The sequence below is a fragment of the Podarcis tiliguerta genome (assembly GCF_965153285.1).
Source record: "Podarcis tiliguerta genome assembly, chromosome: 6".
NCBI lineage: Eukaryota > Metazoa > Chordata > Lepidosauria > Squamata > Lacertidae > Podarcis > Podarcis tiliguerta.
In genome coordinates, this window is record NC_139539.1 from 58092641 (window position 1) to 58120594 (window position 27954).

Consider the following 27954-nt stretch of genomic DNA (forward strand, 5'->3'; position numbering starts at 1 on the left):
GGCATTTCCGTGCGCTGCTCTGGTTTGCCAGAAGCGGCTTAGTCATGCTGGCCACGTGACCCGGAAGCTGTACGCCGGCTCCCTTGGCCAATAAAGCGAGATGAGCGCCGCAACCCCAGAGTCGGCCACAACTGGACCTAATGATCAGGGGTCCCTTTACCTTTTACCTCGGGTTACAGACGCTTCAGGTTACAGACTCCGCTAACCCAGAAATAGTACCTCAGGTTAAGAACTTTGCTTCAAGATGAGAACAGAAATCGCATGGCAGCGGTGTGGCGGCAGCAGGAGGCCCCATTAGCTAAAGTGGTACCTCAGGTTAAGAACAGTTTCAGGTTAAGAACAGACCTCCAGAACGAATTAAGTTCTTAACCCAAGGTACCACTGTACTGAGAAAGGGATACAGTTACAAAACCTCGCCTAATTCCTATGTTCTCCTGCGGAAAGAGTGCAGCCTTTTCTTCTGTTTCTGCAGTGGGCAGGCTCTTGCTCTTGCATCATCAGTGCCTTGAGATCACAGATGGGGGAATTTGTGGCCTCCCAGATGTTGCTGGCCTACAGCTCCCATTGGTCCTCACCAGTGGCTGAGTGGCTGGCTGAGGCTGATGGAGTTGTAGTTCAACAACATCTGGGAGGTCACAGGTTCCCCCTCCCTGTTTAGGGCGTCTGTATATTATGCATGACATCTAGTGGTAACCAGCATCTTAGTCCCAGGATCCATCACTTTTTCCCTCTAAGTGAGCTGTATGCACATGAATATAAAGTGTGCAAATCAATATGGCTGCACCATGCTGCAACCAGCATGGCAGGTGTATGTGAAGGGACAGAATTAAACTGGTTCACCCATTGGTTTTAGAGATAACTGTTCTACTGCGAATCATCATTGCTATTCATATCCACATGTGTTGAGAGCTAGGTTTACCCATGTGTGGGTTTCCTTTTGACCCATGATCCAACTTTTAAATTAGTCATGTGGCCTCCAGATGAACAATAACACCGTATCCCTAAGATGGAGGCTGCAAAGGTTCCTTATGGGTAGTTTTCAGAATACTTGGTATGTCCTAATAACTAGCAATTGTGGTCTGTTAAGGGACCTGAGAATTGTTAGGAGACCCCTATTCCCTTCTCAGAGCTAGAATTCCCAGAGTTTCCTGGGGAGAGGGATTGGCTATTAAACAGCCGAGCAGAGAGTAATTTATGGTGCTCTGCTATGGTAGTATTTCCAGCTGCTTAACGGCATTGGGGTTGACCACTGCTTTAGCAAGAGCAGTGAAGTGGGTGGAATCTGGCAAAGCGACCAAGGACAAAGAGTTGTATCCTGGGGGTGGGAGGCAGGATAGCTAAACAAAATTTCTTTGCCTGCGGCTCTGAAGGGTGAGTGGCATGATATGAATTGGAGCATTAAACACTTTTAGGGCTTCCCACGGGATTTTGGTATACTTGTTAACTGTGTGGGTGTAGCACAAATGGAAGAGTGAATTATAATTAGCACTGAATGCATGGAGACCATTGTCCTAGTGTGGAAGCATATTGCAGAGCCTGATGTACTTTGTCTGCGCTAGTCAGTGATGACAAATCACTTTCATGACAACAATGAATCATTTAGATGCTCTTTAAGGGTCATATTTTTGTGGCTTTTGGAGATGCACAGTAGTGAAATTAATATCCCGTGACTTCTTATTTTTCTCTCTACAGAATAGCTGGGTTTGTTTAGGGTTCCATGATTAATATTCACCAAAAGTCTGTTCCTTTTGACCCTAAATCACAAGAGAATTGCTCCTCAGTCCTGCCCCACTTGCTGTCATTGAGCATTGAGTGATATGGCTGCTCTGGTCTACTTGGCCTTCATTAGAGGAAACTAGGATAAGCTGCCCAAAAATGTTCAAAAGCTCTTACCTTCATTGTATCTCATCTCTGTCCAAGTAGACTTCCCTTACTGCCATTTCTACTCCTGAAAGACTTATAGTTAAATATGGGAATGCACCTGTATTGGAATTGTTTTAAAGATGTTTTTATTGTTTTGCTGCTTATTGATACGAATTCAGTATTTCATACTGCTACTACATTATGGCTTCTGTTACACTGGGAATGCATGATGATTTTTTGCAAAATAAAACAGAAAGGATTTTTTAAGAGTAAAAGCTTACATTTTAGAGACAATAAAAATACATAGGGTGGCAATATCAAAGGTCAAGTATTACTGTGTGTACAGCTAAATTCAAAGAACTATGGCATTGCACTTTCATAGTGAAAACATTACTGCTTTCGAAAAAAGTGGGGGATGGGGACCCTCGGCCATCCTCTTTCTTAAAATAATAATTTTTGTTTGCACTTTTTCCATACAGTTCCAAAAGAATAAGTAAAAGTTAAAAGGAAAAAAAGGAAAACAAAACCACAACCAAACAGGGACACAACACAAGACACCTAAGGACTTCCCGTCCTCTCCTTCTCCGGTGTCCTTCCTTTTCCTTCTCTTCCACGTATTCTAAGTTGCCAAGTTCTGCTCTTCTTAATAATTTTCTCTTACTTCCTCTTACACTGCTAAATTTATTCAAGTCCTGCCAATCGGCTCACCTGTTTATACTGATTTTTAAAATACTCTACAGAAGTTTTCCAATCCTTTTTATATTCTTGATGGTCTTCTTCTCTTATCTTCCCTGGGACATCCTCCTTATCCAGTAGATGACTAGGTGTTTCAATTCAGTTGATGATAATGCCGTGGTTGGTTGTCCGCTGGGACTTTTCCTTCTGCACAAAAGCTCCCAAATGAAACCTTAACCAAACTAAGTTTTCTCCTGTGATATCAGGATGAGGAAAGGCAACTTGAAAGCCCCTGGGCACCTCTTAAGTCCATATCTTTGGGCAAGTATGGCTGTTCTGAGTGCCATTCCTGTGGTGGTTATCACAGAGTGCATGGGAATGACACACACACAAACACACACACACACACACACACACGTATACAAGGAATAAAGGCAGACAGTAGTACTGTACAGGCCTTATATTTATCCTGTGGTGGTTGCAAATAGGATTTGTGAAAATATCATTGGGGAAGGCAATTGTTGATTCTTGTTAGCTCCACATGTTGGAAAAGAAGACATGAACAAGGGCCAGATATGAGCTGCCCAAGTTCTTTCAGTATATGTGTGTATCAAGCACATGCTGATTACTTTGTGTAGAGATGGGTGAGGTCTTATTCTTGTCTTGGATATTTGTTTATAATTTACATTTGTTATGAAGTTACAATAGACTAAAACTGCATATTTATATTTGTCCCTTTAAAAAAATTGCTAGAATTTGCGAGAGTCGTGCTGGGAAAAAGCAGGGTACTTCTTTGATCTTCCGGATTTCTTATCGTGGAAAGCAACAGGTGCCACTGCAAGGTATGTGAAATACTACTGCATGCTTGGGGTTTTTTTTACCATATCTTTCCTTGTGTTAGTTTTTTGCCTTAATTCATTTTGACTATATGCAATGTATGTACATCTGTATATGATTTAGGCTACTTGGGAACATCTTGAACCTATCTTCTGTTGCTATGGTGCATTCCTGAACAAAATGGTTCTTGTAAGCACTTTTAATTCTTAGTATGTTGTCATTACTATTGGTCTCGCACTCCATTTCTGGAACCTGAGCCAAGCCAATGCCAGTTTTGTTCTTTGAAAGTACTGCCAGGGCTTTATAATTTCCATAGAGAAAAAGCATCTTAACATTCCAGTTTAGGTGCAAAAAAGGCGAGAGAGGGAGCCCTCGGAATCCAAAGACTGACTTCAGATGGAGTAGAATATCTGCTTTCTGAAACCTCCCAGTACTGGATATAAGTAAAAACAATTCTTTTCTTTCCAGGTATTAGTACATGCATAATATGGTCAAAATGCTGTTGTGCCCTAAAATGTAAACTCTATCAAGCCTCCCCAAGGCAGAATTTATCAAGAAACTGGTTTGTTGATTTGTTTCCATTTAAGTGTGTGAGAGTGCATTCTATAGCGACCCTTCCAGAACTGGAATTATCTAGATTACCAGTTTCTCAAATAGCTTTGAAATGAAAGCTGTTGCCCAAATGCTACTTAGCTCTGCATTGCATGGTGTTTTGTATTCAATTCACCTACAAAAATGTTTGAGATCTAAGTGGTTGAGGGAATCATAGAAGGTGAGACTTGATGCTAGCCACATTACACCTTACGTTTCATATAAACTGGGCTGAGCTACAAAATCCCTGACCATTTTAAAGGCAAGAGAATCTGGATTTCTATTTCTAAGCTTTGAGTGCGAATAGAGTGTGCCCTGAGGCAGAGACAAGGGTATATGCTTTCTTTTGTCATGGAAGAATTAAACGAGGAAGACTTAAATTTTGCGGCACTGAAAACTTGCCTCAAGTACCCTTTTATGGAAAGGGTACCTATTTTTAAACTTTGTTTGCAGCATTCTAGTGCAGGCATAGGCAAACTCCGGCCCTCCAGATGTTTGGGACTACAATTCCCATCATCCCTGACCACTGGTCCTGTTAGCTAGGGATGATGGGAACTATAGTCCCAAACATCTGGAGGGCCGGAGTTTGCCTATGCCTGTTCTAGTGGGTATTGGACCAAGATTATAGCAATTATTCTACTGATAGGGAGAGAGACAGGATGTCCTGGAAGGGATGCTGTCCTCAGGGGCAAAGATTCACAATGTGACAGAGAAGTTGCCAAGTCTTATAAAACCCAGCAGATGGTAAGAGCTGTTTGACAGTGGCATGGATTCCCATGGAAGGTGGTGGATTCTCCTTCTCTGGAGGTTTTTAAGCAAAGGTTGAATGGTCATCTGTTACGTACGATTTAGTTGAGATTGCTGGGGGTTGGACTGACTCTACAATTCTTTGATTCTGTGATAGAATCCGTTGGCTGCTAGTCATGGTAGAAGGAAGGAGAAATCTTAAGCACAGCCAACTACCATAAACCTTGTTGGGTCAAGAAGTCACACACAAAGCCTCTGTTCAGTTGCAGCCCTTAGTGACTGTTGACAGTGAAAGAGAAACTGATAATATTTCAGTAGATCCTACACCTCCTAGATCCTTGGACCTAGGCTAAACCTCCACAGTAAAGGTTCTGTGTTGTCCTCTCTTTCTTATTGAGGTTCCATACTTAGAACAGCTGTGTTTAAAAAACCAAGCACATACTAGCACTAGAAAACAGTCAAAGCATTTAAAAATAGAATGAAAATGAAAATTCATATTCCATTAAAATAATAATGCTTTTGTTCTAAGGCCATCCATGATGGAAACTGATAAATAGACCTAGCCAGAGAGCTCCCTCAAGCATTCCTAGCCCCTCACAATACTGGAAAACATACAAAATAACAAACCTCTGTTTTGGAAATCATTGTCCATTGTGCTTAGTATTAGGTGGTTATTGCTTTGTTTGTTTTAAATCTTTTGCTGCTGTTAGAGGTATGGTACACCGACGCTTCAGTCCTAAACACATTTACTGAGAAGTAGGTGTTATTGATTTTTTTATTATTATAAAAAAACCAACCCAATTGATTCAGTGTGCTTGGAGTTCAGTGTTTCAGATTGTTTTTCTTGCATTGCCTAATGTAGCACAAATGGCTTATGACTCTGTTGGGCAACTTGTACTTCTGCCACCAGCAGAATTGAACACACATATTTGAAACTGTTTTCTCTTGTGTTGATTTGTGGATGTTGATTTTCCCCTTTCAGAAAGCAGAAGCCTTCCTTTTTGCACATTCCACAAATAGGGGAAATAAAACCTAGCGCAAGTAATACTTACACACATGAGTTTATCGTTAAGTGAAGTCATGCACGAACTCTGCCCGTTATTGTTTCCTAGCCATGATTAAAACAGAGTCATAAACTAAAGAATACTATCAATTCTGGGTGGCAATCTGAAGGGTAACTTGAGATGGGCATATTGAAAAATCTTTAATCTTGGCGGAGCATAAGATCTAATAGTAGCAGTAGGTTTAAGTTTCACATCCCTCTGGAGACCACCTTCCACAGTCAAAACTGGCAGTATCTTTGTGTGCAAAAGAGAGTCCAACTTTGAAATGCTGCCCACCCTGGGGGGGGGGGCGCTTTCCTCTTTGAACAGCTTCTACCCTCCCTGTCTGGAACATCCAGACCTGGGCACTAGTTGCATGTACTGTAATTTAATCTTATCCTGTCCCCAGCAGGATACTTGCTAACGAGAGAAGGAGACTCAAAACGGGTGAAGACTGATTTCTTAAACCACAGAGCATCTGCGTTTTGATGCTGTTTGTTGTAGCCTCTATGTGTGAGTGTTGCAGAGAGGGCAAGGAGGGAGAATAAAGCAGACGTTGTAAGTAGAAGTTGTAATGCCCACTTTTGGGGGATAACATTACGCGTATGCAACTGAGAAGCTGCATCTATTCTCTCCCCCAGTCTTCTTCTCAGGGAATGCAGTCACTGATGCTGCTGACTGACCGACTTAATCTTTTAAATCTGCTGGGAAATAAGCAATTGGATTAAACTGCAAGAATTTACGCAGTGTTTACACAGCCCTCCCACTTCTAATACTCAAGGGGATTTTAAGTGTTGTTTCTGCTTTGGTGAAGAAGAAAGACGGATTAAAAAACTAGCATAACTTGGTGCAGTTGCAGGAAAACCTCCTTAAAACTCCCTTTACAGTGATGGAGAAATAGTTGTGGTTTATTGCCCTAAACATAAAATACAGCAGCTTCCGCTGTCTGTCCATTGCATCTACCTGTTGGGGACTCTTTGTTTCAGAAATGCTCTGCGTTAAGATGATGTTCAGCATCACAGCAGGCTTCCCATCCCATAAATGGAGTCTTCACATCTTCCTAATGAATCAGATCGATATATGTGTGAATTGAGCGCATTCGAATAAGTGTAGTAATACTGAATGTGTAATGCATACTATAATAGTTATTGTAACCGTAGATCACCAACAATCTGACAGATACAATGGCAATTTTTTGTTGTTGAATGTTCAAGTAAGTCTGAGTAAGCCAGAATTTTCACCTTAAACTAGTCCTTTTGGAATTACTTGTGAAGTCGAGCAGTGCAATTAAGTCTGTGTGATTCTAATAAATGAAGAATGCAAAAAATCCATATCAGGACAGATCTTTATCAGGCCAGCTGAAATGCTGCAAAATAGTGTGTAAGCTTTTGAGCTCTAGAAAACGCTTTGTCCTCTTCAGAGTGCTTTCTCTTCTGTTCCACTTTCTGGGGGCCACATGCCACTAGGGTGTCCCATACTTGGTTACCAAGCCATGAAAGTAGACAGGATGACAAAGGAGCCAAGCATACGTGTGTGCCTTGTGTCCAGCCATTGTGGCACTCCAGGAGGTTGAACATGCCAGCTCCTTTTTCTCATGTCCTATTAGATATGGTAGTGGGCAGGGGCAGGCCAGGCCAAATGGCTTTATATCCTTGTTTAGCAGGATTCATAGTTTTCCAGTTGGATTTCATGGGAAAGCCTAGCTTAAGAAACCATAATGTCTTCGCCAAAGCAGGGCACACAAGGGGGAAAGTAAGGAGGGAGACCTAAGGGCAGAAAAGGTATAATACTGAAAAGCAGATTGAGCCAAGCTTAGGGTCCTGCCTAATACCAAATCAGATTGATTGGCCTTTTTTGCACATCACAGCAAACCATTGGTAATGGTGTGCAATGAATGCACTGATCTTGGCAACTTTGAGTAGGGAGGAAGCACACCACATCCAAACCAGGGATTTGTTACACTCCCAGGAACCCACAATCTCTACCCAGGATTTATTCTTGGCTTGCTTAGCATGATTCGTTGGAGCAAAAGAAACCACAATCCCTTCTTGGGACATTTTGCTAAGCCCAGGGATAGTGGCTTCTTTCCTGGCAGGGAGGAGACAAATGATTAAGCGGCTTACTATGATGTGTGAACTGCCCTCGACTGGCCCAGGTTCCCCAGGCTTTGAGGTGAGAGGGAGTCTTTTCCAGTTGTACCTGGAAATGTGAGAGACCAAGCCTGGGAACTTCATTAATCCAAGGCCTATGTGCTGTTACTGAACTGTGTCCCTTTCCTCGTCACCTAATTTAAAGGTGGGTCAGTCCCCTCTTCTTTTATTCCTTTCAAACTTGGTGTTCTCTTATTCAGATATTATTGATTGCAGCTATTTACGTTTTGCGTTTCAGAAAATAAACCTACCAAGTCAGCTTGCAGCGTTCAAGTACGTATTTGAAAAGCACAATAAACAATAGGTAAGGGTAAAGGGACCCCTGACCATTAGGTCCAGTTGTGACCGACTCTGGGGTTGCGCGCTCATCTCGCTCTAAAGGCCGAGGGAGCCGGCGTTTGTACGCAGACAGCTTACAGGTCATGTGGCCAGCATGACTAAGCCGCTTCTGGCAAACCAGAGCAGCACATCGAAACGCCGTTTACCTTCCCGCCGGAGCAGTCCCTACTTATCTACTTGTACTTTTACATGCCTTCGAACTGCTAGGTTGGCAGGAGCAGGGACCAAGCAACGGGAGCTCACCCCGTCGCGGGGATTTGAACCGCCGACCTTCTGATCCTAACTCTGTGGTGTAACCCACAGTGCCACCCGCGTCCCTCTACAATAAACAATAATATGTTAAAAAGATGCCAGGATCCTTCTCGCATGGCAGTTGATGGCCTTGGGGAGGAAAGGGATCTATCCCTCAGGATATTTAGCCTTGGGAAGCTAGGGGGCAGTCCAGCTGGGACAGGTTCTGAGGTCACCTTTGCCTGCCTTTCCCCTGGAACTGAAATTTAGTTGACATTTATCTTCAGTTTTCAGAGCCTTAACTACTAGGTACATGGCTACAGTGGCGCTCTCTCTCTCTCTCTCTCTCTCTCTCTCTTTACGAGTTGTCTTGATCTCCAGCTATTTGGAAACTCTCAAGAGCAATTACAAATTTGACACATATATACTGTTTTCTGATAGTGCTAATCTGGACCAAAGAACAGTTAATGTGCTGTTCTCATAATTACAAGTATCCCAGCTGCAAAAAGTGTGACTATCTGATCTTGGAGTTCTTTCTCTCTCTCTCTCTATATATATACCAAATAATTTGATTAAAATGTATTTGCATCGTGATACTCGTTTAGACTTTGGTTAAGCAAAATTTGGAAGATGAAGGGAATAGGGAGCTGTTTTTCTCGAATGTGTTAGTAATCTTCTTCAAAGTTCAGCATTTGTATTCAGCAAGTGCATGACTCACCACCCTTCTCCACCCACCAACTATAAACTCCAATAAATTTTACTTTATATGGTGCTCTGGTTAAAGCTATTAGTAGTAATAATAATACTCTGTTTAAATGGGTAACTGATTCAGCTAGGGATGAGTGCATTAAAAATGCAAAACCCACAATGAGCTTCTGAAAGTGAGGAGGTTTTTTAAAATAAATGGGCAGAAGCTTCTGTCCCACAATCCAGATTTGGGAGATAGTCAGATGAAAGTTTCTTCAACAGAGCAATATTTAGTCACAGATTATATTAATTATTGAAATAGTAACTAGAGGGAAACACCCAGATTTTAAGTTATAAAATGCAATGGTAAAATTGAATAATAGACAAAAATGGTATCAAATGAACAATAGAGGGAATTAGCTTTCTATAAACTACATGGGCTGAATTAAAAGCTACTAAATCAAAGTCAAGCAATGAGTTGTCCTAGTAGAACTGCTTTTGTCCTGAGTTATCTCTGAGAACTGCTTCTGTCCTCATTACAAAACATAAAGAGTTGTACAATTCACAGTGAAACGTCATTTTCTAACAGATTTGAAACATCTGATCGGGATGCTGCTTTATAAGGTCTAGCCAACCTTAAAATATTTTTTGTGGTTTTATTTGTTTCTTTTAACAGGTGCTTCGGGCCTCTGTTTTTAGCGATGGTTGTTCACTCTTTCAGTTTGTATGATGCACTTTTGCTTTCAGGAAAGAAAAAAAAATGAAATAGTTTGTTATTAAAAAGGCGAGGGAATGGGGGAGGGAGTCAGAATTGTAGTGGGTGTATGGCTGGCTGGCTGCCATTGAGATACTGAACTCTGAGCCAACCATGAAGTCATGCTGAACTTAAGGAGTCTCACTAATCCAAAGCACTGTGTCTTAATTTGACAAAGTAAAGACTTCTTGATAAGCAGGCCTATTAAAAATGTTGTTAAATGATGCGGGGAAGGGGGCACTGCTTGTAAGTTTTGATTGAGAATGAGAAATGTAGTGATATGAGAGAATCATCTCTTTCTTCTTCTTCTCCTGTTACTTACTCCCCCAAGCTGAAGAACAGCTTTGGCACTCTGCTCTTCCCTGCAGTTCTTGGGCTATGCAATGGCTTGATATGAAATTTGAGAAATGTATGTAGTTTTCTATTTCAGGAAAATGAGCTCAGGGATTGAGTGTGTGTGTGTGTGTGTGTGTGTGTGTCTGTCTGTCTGTCTGTGTGTGTGTGTGTGTGTGTGTGTGGTGTTGGCTCTGAGGCTCTCTTTGCTCTTGCCCAATGTGGCTTGTTTTTTTTAATAAAAATAAAAGTGGGTAAGAAGTGCCAAAGTCCTTTTTTTCCTTCCAGAATTTAGGCATTCTCTTTCCTTCCCTGCTTTAAAAATTGGATTTCTTCATCTTTTTTTACATCTCTTCTTCCTTGAATGCATTACACTTAGTAAAGGAAAATCAGAAAGCTACTGCATTGTAGAAATATATTCTGCCTTTTCTCTCCTTTTCTGTTTCAGTTCATTCTCTACCCAAACATTTTTGGGTACCAAAATTTAGCTGTAGCGTCCGGAGTCTGTATTGAAGGGAAATGATGGTTTGGTGCAAGCAGGTCAACGAAGGATGAGAGGTTGGGCTAGGGTGGGGGTGGGGGAAGGCTGAAATCCGCACTCAGCCATGAAGCTCTCATGGGAGCCTTCAGCCAATCAGAGCCACTCAACTAATCTAGCTCACATTGTTGGGAGGTTAAAATGGGAGGAGGAAGAACCTTGTACGTCACCTTGAGGTCCTTGGAGGAAAGGTGGGGTATAAATGTAATAATAAATGAATACAAATATTAAGCGACTCAGAGGGGAATCAGGGCAGAGCCTGTCAGTTTGTGCCCGATGAGTCCTCCTGTTCCACGTGAAGAAATTGGGGCAAGAGCTTCCTTTCTCTTTTGGTCTTCAAAGAAGATCTGAATGGGCATGCATCTTGCTTAGTTGCTTCTGGTTTTTTTCAGTCACAAGGGGATTTGGTGCAATTCACAACAAATAAACAAAACAGAAGCTTGGTTTAACAGATCAGAATTTCTTCCCAGTTTATAGTCATGTTTTGGAGTTGAATGTTAGGTTAGCAATTTAGAGAAGGAAATTATGTGGCTACTATCAATTCAGCTTTGAGGATTGCTGGGGATTCTACTTCCCAAAGCAACTGAGGGACATTGACCTGATCTTGGTATATGCAGATACTCTGGCCTTTTTCCTCTGCATAATACTTATATGTTCTTTAAATGCATTGCAGTGACAGCAGTAGCCACAAATATTGTGTGGTATTTAAGAATTCTAACATTGTCTTTTGAATATTCTAAGTGCTATCACGCTGTGGTGCTTTTGGAGTTTAGCTTGAATTGTCATCTTACTTACCTGCTTGCTTATTAAGGTATTTACATGCCACACTGTTATGCTGGCATTTCAGAACGAGGTATGGTAGTGTTGTGAAATGCAGTACAAAAACAAACAAATATAATTAAAAACAAGTGCAATCAAGCAGTCAGTTAAAAATATACTTAAAATACTACAGTGGGCAGCATCAGCAGCCAGCAAAGGCCATGCTTAACAACAACAACAAAAATGGTATTTAGAGTAGAGTTTGGTAACACTGTGTGTGTGTGTGTATTTCTATGTGTGTGAATGCCATTTATGTTTGCATTCCCTTTATGCCCAGAGCAGCCTTTTAACTGGGAAAAGATAAGTGTCCTAGCAGCTCATACTTCAGAAGTAGCTCATTTTTGTGCACAAGAGGGATATCAGTTTTGTCCAGCTCCATAACCTTTAAAATAACACACTGTTATGCTTGATCTGTCAAAAAAGCCCATAAAATCTTTGTATACTAAAGGCATAGGACTTTCAATAATACATTTTTAAAGCACTGACATATCTTGTGTGTGTTTTCATTGCTGAGTTGTAGTAGACCATCTGCCACCTTACGACTAAGTAAAGGATAGTTATTGATTTTTTTACAAGCCTCTGAATATGGCTTCTGTTTTCATTAGGATACTGTACCCTTTAACTGTCAGTTGTAAATGGATGTTCCCATATATTGAGAGCTGGTCTTTCTAAATATATAATATGTGGAGGAGTGTGTAGAATTCTTTCTGTCCTTCACTAATATGCCTTTCTGTTAAGCTGTTCCTTATAACTCACAGTTCAACCAACAGAAATTATATACAGTCAAAGACATTCCACAAGTGTTTATTTTTTATTACATGCAGCATGCAATTACATTTTAATTAGAAGACCCTTAGGGTATGGCTTTAGAGCAGCATGGAACAGTAAAAGTAGTGCAGAAAACGTCTAAGATTAAATGTTGCATTCATTACTGTGACAACATTCAGGCTTCTGATGTATGCAGATGTTATGGTTGATCATATAAGCATGATTACAGCTTTCATTTTTAAAACCAAGGATAATAAAACTTACAGCTACAAGTAGACAATACCTGATCTAGTAACAGAAAAGGTGTCCATGAATATTTCAGCTGGATCTCCCTGGAAATGTTTCTCAAGCCTAATATAAACTGCAATCCTCTTAGTACTTACTCAGAAGTAAGTTCCATGGGTTTGCTGTGCCAAGTAAGTGTGCATAGGAATGCAGCCTCAATCCATTCTGTCTCCCCCCAAAAAAGAAAAAATAGCCAGTAAAAAAGGAGGCTGATATAATTATTTATTATATCTGCTTCTCCACTTCTGAGAATAATTCAGCTAAATCTACAGCTGGAAATATTAATTCATCTTACAAGTGTTGAGAAACAGCATATTTTGTTAGGGATTCACTTGAACGTGAAGTTGGGCCAAGGCTCTGAACTTTTGCTGTCCTGTTCAACTTTAGAACTTGGAATCACATGGGAATACGTAACTGTGGGCCAGGGAATGGATTTTTGGGAGCAGCTTTTGTTTTTGTTTTTATTTATACTTTCAATCCCTCTACAGAATGGTTGAGCTGGAAGGTACTCTGAGGATCATCTAGTCCAACCCCTAGCAAAGCAGGAATTTCAAAATGTGACAAAGGGAAGAAACAGCCATTGAGCCTCTCTGTTGGTTCCTTCACTGGTCCCTTCATCCATCCCTACCTGCTGTAGGACAAAAGGCTAGAATACCTCTTGCTATGGCATGCAAAGGAGGGGGGAAGGCAAAGAGGCCAGCATAGATCTGTGCACTTTTAAAGGGATAATTAGAAGTGGAAACGCTGCCTAAAACACCCTTCAGGATGTATCCCAAGTAAATGATCACTACTGCCTTTGTGTGTTGGCTTGGAGCAGTTAGTTAATTGCACAGAAGTATAACTCATTACAAAAATGGTTGTTAGAATTCTTGCCAGGAAATACGGACAGTTCCCTCCTGATCGGTTGGCCATGTGAACTTGACCTTGAAGCCACAACAAAGCTCTGACTCACTCACTCTACTAAGACTGCTGACTGATGCAAGAGCTTTTGACAACATCAACTTTCCACTAGCCATCCTAAACACTTTAAAGTTTATAAACCTGAGTAAATGAGGGCATATGTATATTGAGCCAGATCACTGGTTCCGAAAGTTCAATTTCTTGTGTCTGTCCACGTTGAGATGAAGTGTGACACTGTTCCTTATAAGTTAAGCAAATTAGCCTGTGCATGAGCTGTGCCACTGGTATACGGAGGCTGAGCTCTCTCAGCTAATTTTGGGGTGCCAGACATTGAATTTTAAAATATAAGACCTGTTAAAAAAGAAGCCAGGCTGGCTTCCTGATGAAATAATTGCCTGGAGAGATGGACCATTAAGAAGAGTATAAAAGACAGGGTAAATGTGAGGAGATTTCACCCCTCCCATACTCAAGAATCACCTCATCAGTCTCCTGACTCTGAGGAGAGAAGGAGGCGTGTTCTTATATCTGCATGTTCCAATCCAGCACTCAGTGTGTGAGATAGTGTGAGACTCACTGTGTGTGAGATAGAGACTCAGAGAGAGAGAGTCAGCCAGTGAGTGAGTGAGTCAGCAAGTCAGTGTGTAGAAAAAGACTGAGAATCTCCATTTGTATATAATGTATAGAACAGTAGCTGTTAGAGAATAAAAGAAGATATTCTTCAGCACTGTCGTCTGAGTATTTGTGCTCTGCTGTATTCTGCTGCATAACGACTGTTTTCTTGGTGAAGTGATCTGCGGTGCTCACAGCTCTGAGTTGTGAGTCCATGGCACTTGGACCTGTTCCACAGAGGAAGGTGGTCTCTGGAAGTGCCATCCAGCTCGCCTAGCCCAGTTGGGGCTGAGGTGCACGAGTCCAGTTGGTAACACTGGCTCAAGGGCGATGCTGACATCGGTTATGGGCCCAGTCGTTGTTCCAGTCGTCTGACCAGGCGGTGTTCCAGTTGTACCAGTCATCCCAGTCGTCCCAGTTGCCAGAGGTTTCTGTTGCTGATTGCCGGACGGCGGAACGGAGGCTGCATGCTGGACTGATTTGTGGTGCCTAGAAGCAGAGCTGTTTTGGAGCAGAGTGTTCAAGCTGCCGCTGTTGCTGTTGCTGCTGCTTGATTTATGGAGGTATGTTGCTGACTGCAAAAGAAAGAAGATAGCATCCCTGTTTGCCTGTTAATTGCGCTCTGAGTGGGAGAGAGAGTGGCTGAAGGAGTCAAGGCTTTATCTGTGTTGCACGAGGGAAGTGTCTTGCTCTAAGTAATAGCAGACATGGCCTGTGCACATTCTAGCCAGATGGCTCTGTCTTTTCCTCTCCTGACGCCTGAAAACTATGCAGTATGGCAAGTGAAGATGAAAGCGCTTTTACAGAGGGAAAAGCTATTTCACACTATAGAAGATGACCCTCCTGATAAGGATGATGATGAATGGCCTGAGTGGCATGCTGCAGACATGAGAGCCCGAGGGACAATTGTTTTGAGTGTTTCAGATCACTTGCTGGTTAATTTAGAGGGGCAAGAAACTGCACGAGCTGTTTGGGATAAGCTGAGAGATATGCATTTGAGGCAGAATGCTGGTTCCAGTGTGATTTTTTTCAAGAAGCTATGCAGGCTGCAGTTGGAAAAAGGTGGTGATTTGCCTAGCCATCTATCTGAGTTAAAGCGTCTCAGACAGGACCTTGTTCAGCGAGACCTGGCTATTTCAGAGGCTGTGTTTGCAATGCTGATGATAAATAGCCTAGATGATTCTTACGATGGAGTAGCTGCCCAGATTTCTACAATGCCTTCTGACCGGCTAACAGAAGATTATGTGTCTAGCGTGCTCTTGAATGAGTGGGATCGCAGACAGGCTGTTAAAGAAAGCCGGGGAAATGGTGCTGTTAAAAATGTGCTTCAAAATGTGCCTGAGTCTTCAGCAGGGGAAAGTGAAAGTGAAACTGCTGCTGTTAAAGCACTAAAGTTGAAGCGGTGCTTTTCGTGTGGAGCACAAGGCCATTTGAGTTTTCAGTGCAGCAAGAAAACTTCAAAGAAGAAGGGAAACTTCAGAGGCAGAGGGGGAGGAGGACGAAACCCCCAAGCACCTGCTACTTCAAAGGCTTTGATCTCTCGCTGCTGCAATCAACGTGGGCGGAGTTTCTTCGTGGTCGACTCTGGCTGTACCAACCATGTAGCCAAAGATAAGGATCTCTTTGTTCAGCTTGAGAAGCAAGAGAAAGAAATTAATCAAGCAGATGGGACTGTTCTCACGAGTGTGGCTAAGGGAACTGTGTTCTTAAAGAGCCTGAATGCAACAATTAAGAATGTCCTGTATGCACCTGATATTCAGGACAATTTGTTGAGTGTTTCCCAGCTTGAGCGTCAAGGGTTTAAGGTGGTGTTTGCTAAATCTCGCTGTGAAATTCGTCGAGATGGCAAGCTCATTCTGTATGCAAAATGTGTTAATGGTTTGTACCAATTGCCTTTTGTTTCAGGTACAGGTACTGCAGAAGCAACTGAGAAAGAGTGTTGCAATTTATCTGTTGATAAGAATGAGAAGTTGCATTACCAATGTATTCATTATTACCACCGTGTTTATGCTCATTTGAATTTCCAGGCTGTGGCAAAAATGCCTGATATGGTTCAGGGCATGAAGTTGAAAGAATGTCCCTACCACATGAAATGTGTTTCTTGTGCGGAGAGTAAGGCAAGGCAAGCTCCCAAAGGTACAGAGTCTGGGAGAGAGGCCAAGAAACCATACGAAGTCATTCATGCAGACTTAGTGGGGCCTCTAGCGCTCTCTAGAGGCAATTCAAGGTTTTTCATGGTTTTGATAGATGCCTATTCCAGATATGTTTGGGTCTATATGCTGCAGAAAAAGTCTGAAGCCTTTACCAAGTTTCGACAGTTTTGTAAATGGCTCAGAAATGTACATAATGAGAACGTACGTTGTCTTTTCAGTGACAGGGGAGGTGAGTTTTGTTCAGAGGAGTTTGAGAGTTTTCTTTCTGAACAGGGCATTGAGCATAGGACTGCCACGCCCAGATCACCCTGGCAGAATGGTTTATGTGAGAGAGTAAACCAGACCTTGCAGCAAGGAATCAGAACACTGTTACACGATTCGGGGCTGCCCAATCCCTATTGGGCCGAAGCTCTTTCGTTTTTCTGTCACGTGTACAACAGGAGGTACCAGTCCGCAGTAAATTGCACCCCATATGAGATGCTTCACGGAAGGAAGCCATGTGTAAAGCATTTTAAAATTTTTGGATCCGAGGTTTGGGTGCACACCTCGCAGAGTGACAAACTGAGCAAGCGTGGAGAACATGGTGTTTTCCTAGGATATGAGAAAGGGTCTTATCGTGTCCTGATCACAGACACGAAAACCATCAGGCTGACCAGAAGTATTGAGGACAATCCACAATGGGACAGAGTTGGCGTTTTTCAGTGCCATCCCATTTGTGATGATGGTGCAAAAGGGGCAAAGACAGTTAAGAGGGAGGCAAGTTCTGATGTAATTGATAATCCTGATGCCGATGTAGTTTCGGACGGTGGCACAGATTATCAGAGCCCAAAAGCCTCAGAAGAGTCTGACGCAGATGCAGACTTAGCAGCTTCATATACTTTAGCTCCCCATTCTCCCAAAGAGGAGGAAGCACCAGAACAAGAGGATCAGAGAGTTTTGCGCAGATCCGAGAGAACAACCAAGGGTGTACCACCGAAAAGGTTTTCTGAAGAGTTTGCAAAGGCTGCGGTCACATGCAACTCTGGTGCGGTTTTTAAACCAGGCAGAAAGTGTGCTGAGAGTAATAGCACAAAACACTTTATTTATTTCCTTACCTGACTTAGAGTGGTTCATGTATAATATGCTGAAAGGATCAGGATTGAAGGAGCAAATGTGTTTGAATACTGAAAGTGGTTTGTTCAAATCTGCCTAATAAGCAATGTTAATTTGCATGTGAGAGGAAGAAACGTGTATGAAGATTTTTCTAGAAGCTGCTTATTCATTTGAGTGTTCACAATGTGTATTTTGTGTAAACTGCAGATTGAGATTTATGTTTTAACTCCTTCCTAATGGACACAGAGTGGTTACAGTGATTGTTTAATGGTATTGTTAAAGTGTCTTAGAAAAAGGGGGAGAGAGGTACTGCAGATATGTTAACCAAGGTTGTAAGCAGAGAACAACTTTTTGGAGTGTGTGTGTAAATTGCAGTTATGTTAAAGATTCTTGGAATGGTCGGATGAAATGGGGGAGGATGAGGAGATTTCACCCCTCCCATACTCAAGAATCACCTCATCAGTCTCCTGACTCTGAGGAGAGAAGGAGGCGTGTTCTTATATCTGCATGTTCCAATCCAGCACTCAGTGTGTGAGATAGTGTGAGACTCACTGTGTGTGAGATAGAGACTCAGAGAGAGAGAGTCAGCCAGTGAGTGAGTGAGTCAGCAAGTCAGTGTGTAGAAAAAGACTGAGAATCTCCATTTGTATATAATGTATAGAACAGTAGCTGTTAGAGAATAAAAGAAGATATTCTTCAGCACTGTCGTCTGAGTATTTGTGCTCTGCTGTATTCTGCTGCATAACGACTGTTTTCTTGGTGAAGTGATCTGCGGTGCTCACAGCTCTGAGTTGTGAGTCCACGGCACTTGGACCTGTTCCACAGAGGAAGGTGGTCTCTGGAAGTGCCATCCAGCTCGCCTAGCCCAGTTGGGGCTGAGGTGCACGAGTCCAGTTGGTAACACTGGCTCAAGGGCGATGCTGACAAAATGGACCATCAAGGAAGCCATCAACAAAAAGTCTCTCTGCCAATGCAGAGGGAGAAGTCCTGCTCTGGGCTCGGGGTTGTTGGCAAAATACAATGCAAAGTTAGCTGGGGAAGTTTCAGAATTGTAGTGGGCTGATGTAAGCAAGAGGACAAATAGTTTCATTTTTGGTAGCAGATGACAAGCTGGAGAAAAGGGGGTCACAGCACAATGTGGGCTGGCAGTCTGAATCCAATGTGGCAGCAATGGAAGAGACAGGAACGTCAAGAGTATAAATCTGGAAGTCCCGTTATCTTAGGCTCAGGTTGTATATTTGTGGAAATAAACCGAATATCATAAAGACACCACAGTCTCCACTGTGCCTCATTGTCCAGAAGGAAACACAGACCCTAGTAAGCGTTCCTGGTATCTCTGGAATCTCTCGCCTCTCGGGGATTGGGGTGGCGTGTAACACTATCTTTTCTTATGAAAGTTGTCCCTTTGATCAAACCATGTAAAGACTTGAGGAGCAAAGCACATGACTCTTTCCTTCTAGTGGCATCCTCTCTCTCTCTCTCACTCTCTCCCCACCTCTCCCAATTTAAAGTTTTTTCTTCGTAGTGAAAGCAAAATTTCTACAAGGTATGCCAAGTTACTCCTTCCAATGTTGGTTGCACACAGGGTTTGTCTTAGAATTATCTTAATAGGAGGGAACTGTAGGTGCAAGTAGTTCGCCCAAAGTAACTTATGAATATTGTATCTTTAATGCTGAAAGCAAATCTGCAAGCATTATATTCAGACTTTTTTTTAACATCCCAGTTATTAAAGCAAAGAAAAAAAAACCCCTCTGGTTTTTATACATGATAAAAGGCAGGTAGAACAATTTAATTTCATTAAATATCGTTTAACACCACCCCCCCTTGGAAAAATGTTACTTAAGGAAACTGCTTTGAGCCAGCCTTTTTAAATATCTGACTGGCTGAAATAACTTTAATAAGCTGGAGCCTAACACCATTCATCTTGCTGTACCTGAAAATTTACAGTCAGATCAAATGCATTTTTTAAAAATCTGTGAAATGCAAGTCTGATGTTTTATTTTCATAAAGTCTGAATGCTGCAACTTAAAAAAAGAAGAAGAAAAAGAGAGGAGAGAGAACTGTTTATCCTCATTCCAGACGTGAACCTTGGAAAGGTGGCAGAAAAAACAAACAAAGCCGCTGTGTTTTGGGGGTAGTCTGCATTCCTTTAAATTTTCTGACTTCAGCTTATGCCTCGATTTTTCAAGTTATTTGCCCTAAGACTTAACCACTTTGACTCCTGCTTCGAAGTGAGTTATTCTGCCATTCACCTTCTTAGGAAAACTGTTCAACAATTCCAGAGCTTCGAATATACGATGTGTTCTGAGGGCTTTTATTTTTTCGTTAAATATTATTTTCTTCCCTACTATCAGCTTTCCCCGCGATGTTTTTACCAATTCTGTGTTATATGATAGGCCGTGCTATTTCTGCAGACTGCTCGCTTTTGTTTTGTTTGGAAAAGAAGCTCTTTATTGTAGTGTTGCTAGTCCATACATGCACCTGCTTTAACACGTCCTAGATGGAAAAACACTTGGTGTGCATGGGTATTGACTGGTGTGTGCAATAAACACATTAAACACAATGGAAATCACTTGGCAGGCGTACAGAGCGGGGCACTTTACCTGTTGTTTATGCTAAAATTGCAACCTGTTGCTTAAAGATACGCACACAGTTCATAAAGACTGCTAAACATCAACCATGTTGGCTAATGCTAGCACTGCAAGGGGTGTATATAGTGTGTGGACATGGTTGTACATCAGTGGTTCCCAGTGTGGAAATCCCTGCAGGGGATTTCCTTGTGGGTGCAAAGAGGCAAGGACTCTCTATCACAGGGGTGGGCAACCTAAGGCCCATGGGCCACAAGCGGCCCACGGGAGTCATTTAACCGGCCCACGAGCTGCCCACAAACCGAGCTGCCTGCCCGGCGAGTCCCTGTGCACTGCACTAAACCGGCGCAGTGCAGCATGGGAACTCGCTTCCGCAGTGCCGGAAAGCGTGTCTGCGCATGCTCAGACGCCGAAAATCGCATCTGCACAGACACCAACACCGGAAATCCCGTCTGTGCAGACACAGATGCCTGAAATTGTGGCTGTGTGTGCGCGATCCAGCCCATGGAGGGATCTCCACTGGAGTAAACCGGCCCAGGCAAGGTAAACCTTGCCGACCCCTGCTCTATCAAATGAGGAATCGATCAAATTTGACTTCAAACTGGGCTCAGTGTAAACCTTGTTTCCCCCTGCCCCAATGAAAATAGTTCACTTGTCAAGCCTAATTTTGAACTGAATGGGGACATGTGGTACTAATGAAGGATCTTCAGGAGAATTATGAGAATGAGATCAGGACCCCTCTCTTTCCAAGCAGTGCTACTGAGAGGAAGAAAGAACTCCTTTCCTCTCACCACCAGCCAGTTGAGTGAGATGGGAAGATGGGAAGGCTCCCGGGTGGGAAGGACAGGGGCCATAATGTTAGTCTCTTGTGTGTGCTTTAATTCAGATCCTGAGCAAGGAATATAAACATCAGCAAGGCTAAGGCTGGATTTTTGAGAGGCTCCCAAAATGCATTGGCATGTTTCTCCCTTATTCCGAAGAATCAAATTGACCTTTGGCCTATGACATTTCTTCACTGCTGCACTCCTTCTGCACTTGCTTTCAATTATTGTTGTATATTAAGAGGAATGGAACGGTCTGAATTAAAACTGCTGCATAAGAGAGTTCTCCAGAGGTTGTAGTAGTGGTGAACTCCACCCTTTTGGTTCACCCACGTCTGACAGCATTCAGTGTGAAACAAGTTCAGGCATTACTTAACTCACCTGGGAGGTTTAGGACTGCATATGTACTCATGCCCTCAGGTCACAGTTTGTTGTTTAAAAACAAACAAGCATACCACATTATTGAGGGTCAATTTGAATTTTACCTTTATAGTAGGAGATAGAGGGTTTTTTGGGGGGGTGTTATTTGCCTCTTTTTTATGCTAATAACACTGCAGTAGATTTTATTGTTGTTTGAGTTTGTCTTTTTAAAAAGTAAGAAACAGATTGCTTATTGAGATATACTTAGGCTGCAATCCTAAACCCACATGCCTGGGAGTGAACCACATTGAACTCAGTAGGATTTACCTCTGAGGAGGTGGGCTCATCCACTTTTCTGTTCAGTCTATGACTTCTAGGCAAGAGGTTTTTCTTTTGTCCTGCTGCTTACCCCAGGAAAATCTGCTGTTTACTGCTGAATTGGAGCAAACATCAATTGGATTTGCTGCCGATTGATGTTCGTTCTGATTCAGTGGTAAACAGTGGGTGCCTAGTAGTCACAGTTCAAATGAAAGAAATCACAGGACAAAGGGAAGTGTGGATGGACCCATTGTTAGGATCATAGTGTTGGAATTTATTTGTTCCTCTTGTTCAGTGGCTAAGGAACGGACATCTTTACATTGGCTTGATTCTCTGAGACTGTTTGGATTGAGTGGACAAGTGGATCCAACAGTCAAGAAGGTGGTTTCTGCAAGTGCTGTAGAAGGAAGTGAGGGGCAGATAGGGCTCATCAACCTTGGAAGGTAGCCCGTCTAGGAGAAGGAAAACTGATCTTAAACTTCTGGTTGCCTTGTGGGACATCTTCGGAAGAAGAAAATGCTGAGGAGTAAACCCTACACAAATCTGGAATGACGTTCCTAATACAGTTGGATAGCACCTTGCACACCTCCTTCCACCATCTCCTGCAGCCAAGCTGGTGTGAAATGTATTGCTCTGCTTTCTTTTGGACCACACTAGCAAGGCAAGGGGGCGGGTCTTGTCCCTTTGGCAGCCCTAGACCTATATACACACACTCCCCTGGCTTGCGCCCGGAGGAGATCACTTCAGTGCTACCAACACCCCCAGAGGCACACTCCATTGTCTCTCAAAACAGACTGATGCAACAACAACCTGTTTTTAATGGGTCATCAAGAGTTTTAGCGTTTTAGTTTCTAGTCAAGCAGTATATAAATCTTCTTACCCAGTTATTTGAGTATTGTTGTCAGTACATGGGCATCGGAATTATGAAAATGATTTGAGGTGCTCAAGATTGATCTGCCCTTTGGTAGAGAAACACTTTCCATTAGCAGCTGCTATGGTTGTCAAAAGAAATTTCTCTCGTTAGTTTAAAGATAACATTTTTTTTTTATTCTCATATGTGTAGTTTGACACTTGCCCTCAGTGATAAATGCACAAATAAAGAAAAGGAAGATGAATTTTGACAGCTTTCGACTAGCAAGAGTCATCTTCATTATGAATAATTTATTTCCTCTTGTCTCAGACATCTGTCAAATATCAAAGATGGTGGCCAGCACTGTTTGGTTCTGTACTTTCAGTCTTTGAATAAAGCTACACAACATTTTTAGAACAGTCAGGCTGCTCTAGAAGTACCCTTCCTGTATATTTTGTTCAATCATATGTATTGACTGCACTGTTTGGTTGTAAATAACAGTTTTTAGAAACTAGCTATGCATAGCACTGGTGTGTAACTGGTCTTCATAATGTCACCAAGAAACCATCTGACCTGCTCCATGTTTTCTTTTTTAAAGTACCATAGATAAATGTGTGAATGTTCATGTGGTGCTTTAAAGAAAAATAATAATTGTAATAATTGGGCTAAATGTTTAAACTGTGAACAAAGAAGATCCAAGTTCAAATATTGACTCTGCCGTAAAATTTGCAAGGTAGCAAAACAACCTCCCAGCCTTATCCCCGCTTACAGGATTGCCCTAAATATTCTTAAGTAGCATACATAAAACTGGGAGCACCCCAAAGGTTCGTCAGCCTGTCTGCAGTTAAGGTAGGTCTGCAGTTACATCCATTCTGGAATTCATACAATGGTAATGCTGGGAGGCTGTTTGCTGCTTTGCACATTTTAGGGCAGAGTCAAGATTTGAACTGGGGTCTTCCTGGTTCACAGTTTAGGCATTCAGCCCAATTACTACAATAGTTCTGTTATGCCATGCAAAGCGATTTATGTTTAGCAAATGGATCCTCGTATACATTTTTGGTGACGTAAAGCAATCAAACTCGTGGACTGTTGCCCACAAACAGCTCAGCACACATAACAGCTGCAATGTAAAGTGTTTCCCACATGTAGCTGCAATATATAGGCTGGTTATGAGAGGACACAGTTCAGGAGGCCTGCAATTTGAATCCATCATAGGATGGATTTTGGGCTCTCGCAACTACGCAAGTTTCTGGAATTTTAAGATGTGGCTGTATGGATAAATAGAAGTCTTCATATTTTTCCAAAAAACAAAACAAGTACTGTTTGTATGCTTTTGATTAGGTGAGCGTGTCCGTGGTTGCAATGGTGGTCTGTTTTCACCCAAATTGCACTCTGGATAACGTTGTTTGCTTAAAGATGTTAATTGAAGGTCACTTCCAAATTTGGGTGAAAGAAAGACTGCAAGAGAATTCCCAAAGATCAAAGGGTTCTGTTTATCTTGTTACATTGTCTTTGAAAACAATCTGGTTGTGTACAGTATCCGTTTCTGAAACTATGTCCAGTGTTAAATATAACATGGACTCTTGCCAGGGAGTGGCTGAAATTAGAGAAGATTAATTGCACATGTGGGTGTAGAAAATTGCAAGGGTGTTCTCCTACCCTGACAGGAAAACCTTTGACTTTGTGAAACAGCATGTCTGGTTGAAGAATACTCATAAAGTAGTGGGATAGTATTTTTCAAAAGTAGTGTATGGAATATTTTGTTTTAGGATGAAGAAGAATGCCAGGTTACCATGCAGATGTCTGAAAAATTCTAATCTTTATGGTCCTATGGAATTCAAGGATTTCCTGGAATTTTTTCTACTAGAGACAGGGAGTTTGTACCCAGTAATATTTTTACAAGGCAGGGCACCTGATGTTCACCAGTCCCTTATACTCAGTGCAGCCCCCTGCTTCACCAAGTTTCTCTTGAAGGTTGGGTGACTCTATGGGATATTTCTAGAGGGCTGCAATTGACAAAGGGGCATTCGTGGAAATTGGGTGCCCCTCCTTCAGCTAGCGGAAAGCCACCATTGGGTATGGCCCCGAGATCTCGGCAGAGGCAGAATAGACTGGCTTCATTACATTTTGTATAGGCTGTCATTAACCTTTGACACATGACTCTTGATATTTGCCTGGGAGTTGAGGCTATGGTGCACCCAGGTGGCTGAAGATTCCTTCATTATTCAGGCCTCTGGCACTTTTCTTTTTCTGGCAAAAGTGACACAGGTACAAGTCAGGTTTGGATCCTGAGCTGTTTAGGACTTTGTATGTTGGAGACTACACCTTAATGGTTCACTAACTGAGGTCACTATTGGCAGCACTGACTACAGCAGAATACACTCTAGGGCATAAAATGTTGCACTTGGTAGATGAAGCAATGCTCACCACGTTAAAACAGTGTCATAGCTTCCTGATTTCGGGGAATATTTTTCATTAGGTGTTGTCTTCCTAGATATCCTCCTGTGTAGTTAGTGGGCAGTGATATCCCACCTCATCTGCTGTTAATTTTATCTTCTGAAACTTATCTTTTAAAGGGAATCCATGAAAGTTTGGTCTTTCAATGGCTAACAATCACAGTAGCCGAATAAATCCTTCATTGCTAAGAGTCTCTGTTCCCCTGAATATCAGTAAGGTAAAGGTAAAGGTGCCCCTGCCTGTACGGGCCAGTCTTGCCAGACTCTAGGGTTGTGCGCTCATCTCACTCTATAGGCCGGGAGCCAGCGCTGTCCGCAGACACTTCCGGGTCACGTGGCCAGCGTGACAAGCTGCATCTGGCGAGCCAGCGCAGCACACGGAATGCCGTTTACCTTCCCGCTGGTAAGCGGTCCCTATTTATCTACTTGCACCCGAAGGTGCTTTCGAACTGCTAGCTTTGCAGGCGCTGGGACCGAACGACGGGAGCGCACCCCGCCGCGGGGATTCGAACCACCGACCATGCAATCGGCAAGTCCTAGGCGCTGAGGTTTTACCCACAGTGCCACCCGCGTCCCACTGAATATCAGTAGATAGAGGTAATTTCAGGGGTGGGTGGGTTGCCTTTGTGTTCTACTTATGAGCTTCATAGAAGCAGCTGGCTGGCCAGTGGGGGAATTGGAACATTGTTGTTGTTGTTTAGTTGTTGAGTCGTGTCCGACTCTTTGTGACCCCATGGACCAGAGCATGCCAGGCTCTTCTGTCTTCCACTGCCTCCTGCAGTTTGGTCAAACTCATGCTGGTAGCTTCGAAAACACTATCCAACCATCTCGTCCTCTGTCATTCCCTTCTCCTTGTGCTCTCCATCTTTCCCAACATCAGGGTCTTTTCCAGGGAGTCTTCTCTTCTCATGAGGTGGCCAAAGTATTGGAGCCTCAGCTTCACGATCTGTCCTTCCAGTGAGCACTCAGGGCTGATTTCCTTAAGAATGGAGAGGTTTGATCTTCTTGCAGTCCATGGGACTCTCAAGAGTCTCCTCCAGTACCATAATTCAAAAGCATCAATTCTTCGGCGATCAGCCTTCTTTATGGTCCAGCTTTCACTTCCATACATCACTACTGGGAAAACCATAGCTTTTACTATACAGACCTTTGTTGGCAAGATGATGTCTCCTGGTGGCAAGAATACACAGAGGAATTATACCAGAAAGATATGGATGGCTCGTACACCCCAGGTAGTGTGGATTGGAACATTAGACTAAATTAAATCTTAGCACAATCCACGAGGTGTTCTTTTTGTGTTCTCTTCATATATTTTTTTTCAAAACTTGAGAAAGGTCTGAGTTTGTCTTTAGTCATTCAGAAAATAAATGCAAAAAGTTGAGGAGCTGGCACTGTGATTTGGAGCTGTTTGATTTATTGATGTTAATTATGATCGTTTCTAGGCTGCCATAAAACAGAGCCAAGATATCCTTGGTATACATGGACTTCCTTGGTGAGCCTGGAGTGCAGCAGCTGGATTACATCTGTTTTGGTATTTCCTAGGGTGCCTGCTTCCCTTTTTTTTGCACAGGTTTCTTCTGACAAGTAGAAGAAACCCTGTTTCCTGTTAAGGATATACAGCACAGATGCAAACATTGATTGCATGCTGTGAAATATATTTTTGAGCGCTATTAAGTGAGAATTTTAGTAAAACCATGTCATACTGATACCATATGCCATATTTTAACTTGTACGAAAGCATCATATAGACCAGTGGTTCTCAGTTAGCTAAGAACTGCGGACCCCCTGTTTTTCAGAAGCCAAGCCACTTTTGAAAATTCCGTTTCCCATGGTTTTTGTTATGCTAATGGTGCCACAGGCTGCCTGGATGAGTTACGCAGGACCCCCCAATTGGGAACCACTGAAATAGACAACAGTCTGAATCAGTCTGAAGGTTGTTTTCCATATGGAAACAACTTTCCCATACCCAGATCACCATTTGGTTCCGAAAGCAAAAGGGGAAGGTGGGAGTCAACATTTATCATCTGAAATCTGTTCCACAAAACACCAACAGAAAGTACCAGCTGATACGAATTGTCAACATCCCAGCTATATGGTTCTGACTTCATCCATTTATTCAAATATTATGCAAGTTTTTCAAAGGAAGGCCTTGGAGGGAGCAGCACCAAAGAAGGTCCATCCCTGTCTAAAATCTAATGTCCTGAATCCTAAATACATGTGCTTGAAATCTGAGAATTGCTTCAAGGTACAAGTACTTAGATTTCGGTTCATGGTTTAACAAATGGGAAGTGACTTTTAAAGGGGGGGGAGCAAACTATAGAAAGCGAATCTGTTCCTGCTTAGTCCTGTCACTTATGTGCTGTTTCCTATTTATTTACATGATCCAGATTTCATTCATTCATTTGCAGATTTTTCATTCATTTTAAATCTGCTCTTCAACTGAGAAAGGCTCCTGGAGTGGCATATGAATATCAATAATAGGACAGCCCCTGAAGTTTACGATCTGAAATACATGGCACATGTAAAGGGATTGGGAGGAGCAAGGAAAAAAGAGCAAACTTGGGCACTGGATCTTCGTTACAAAATTCTTATAATGACCGACTGGAATGGCAACAGTTCCAGGAAGGAAGGAATGGAAATTTCCTGTCCTTCAACAGAGCTGATAGCTGCTTCCCTTCGCACTCTTGTCTTAACCAGCTTGCCTCCCCTCTCCCTTTCCTTACTGGCTAAGGGTGTAGTCCAGCGTCTTTGTGCACTGGGCTGAGAGGGGCTTGTATTGGCCAGAGGTGTCTCCCCACCCAGCCCTGTCAGCCACCGTTTCTTGAGTCATACCAGCTGAAGATGCAGGCAGAACTGCCACTGGGAGGGTACCCACCCCATGGTGGCAGCCAGTGGAAAGCTCCAAAATGGGGTACTCCAGGGGCAGGGAGGGGCTGAGCCAGCCGTGCTACTGTCATGTGATAACAGACACACCAGTCAGAATGTGCGGCAGGGCTAAGGATGTGTTCGTGGCCCAGCAGCTCCATTAATTCCTGCTGAGCAGCGGAGTTTAGGGTTTGGATTGGCCCTAAACTCTTAATTGCCTTGGGCGTCTGTGGTTTTCCTAGCTAAACCTTACTTCGAAAGCTTGGACCAATGTAGTATTGG

At 42.6% G+C, this 27954-nt stretch overlaps 1 protein-coding gene across 1 annotated transcript in view; it reads left to right on the plus strand.

Moving 5' to 3' along the window:
• Positions 1-27954, plus strand: part of FGGY (FGGY carbohydrate kinase domain containing) — a 152970-nt gene that overhangs the window by 35137 nt on the left and 89879 nt on the right. The window contains exon 5 of the mRNA XM_083448134.1: positions 3292-3380. Within this exon, the coding sequence (XP_083304260.1) occupies positions 3292-3380 (89 nt within the window). The remainder of the gene's footprint in view (positions 1-3291; positions 3381-27954) is intronic.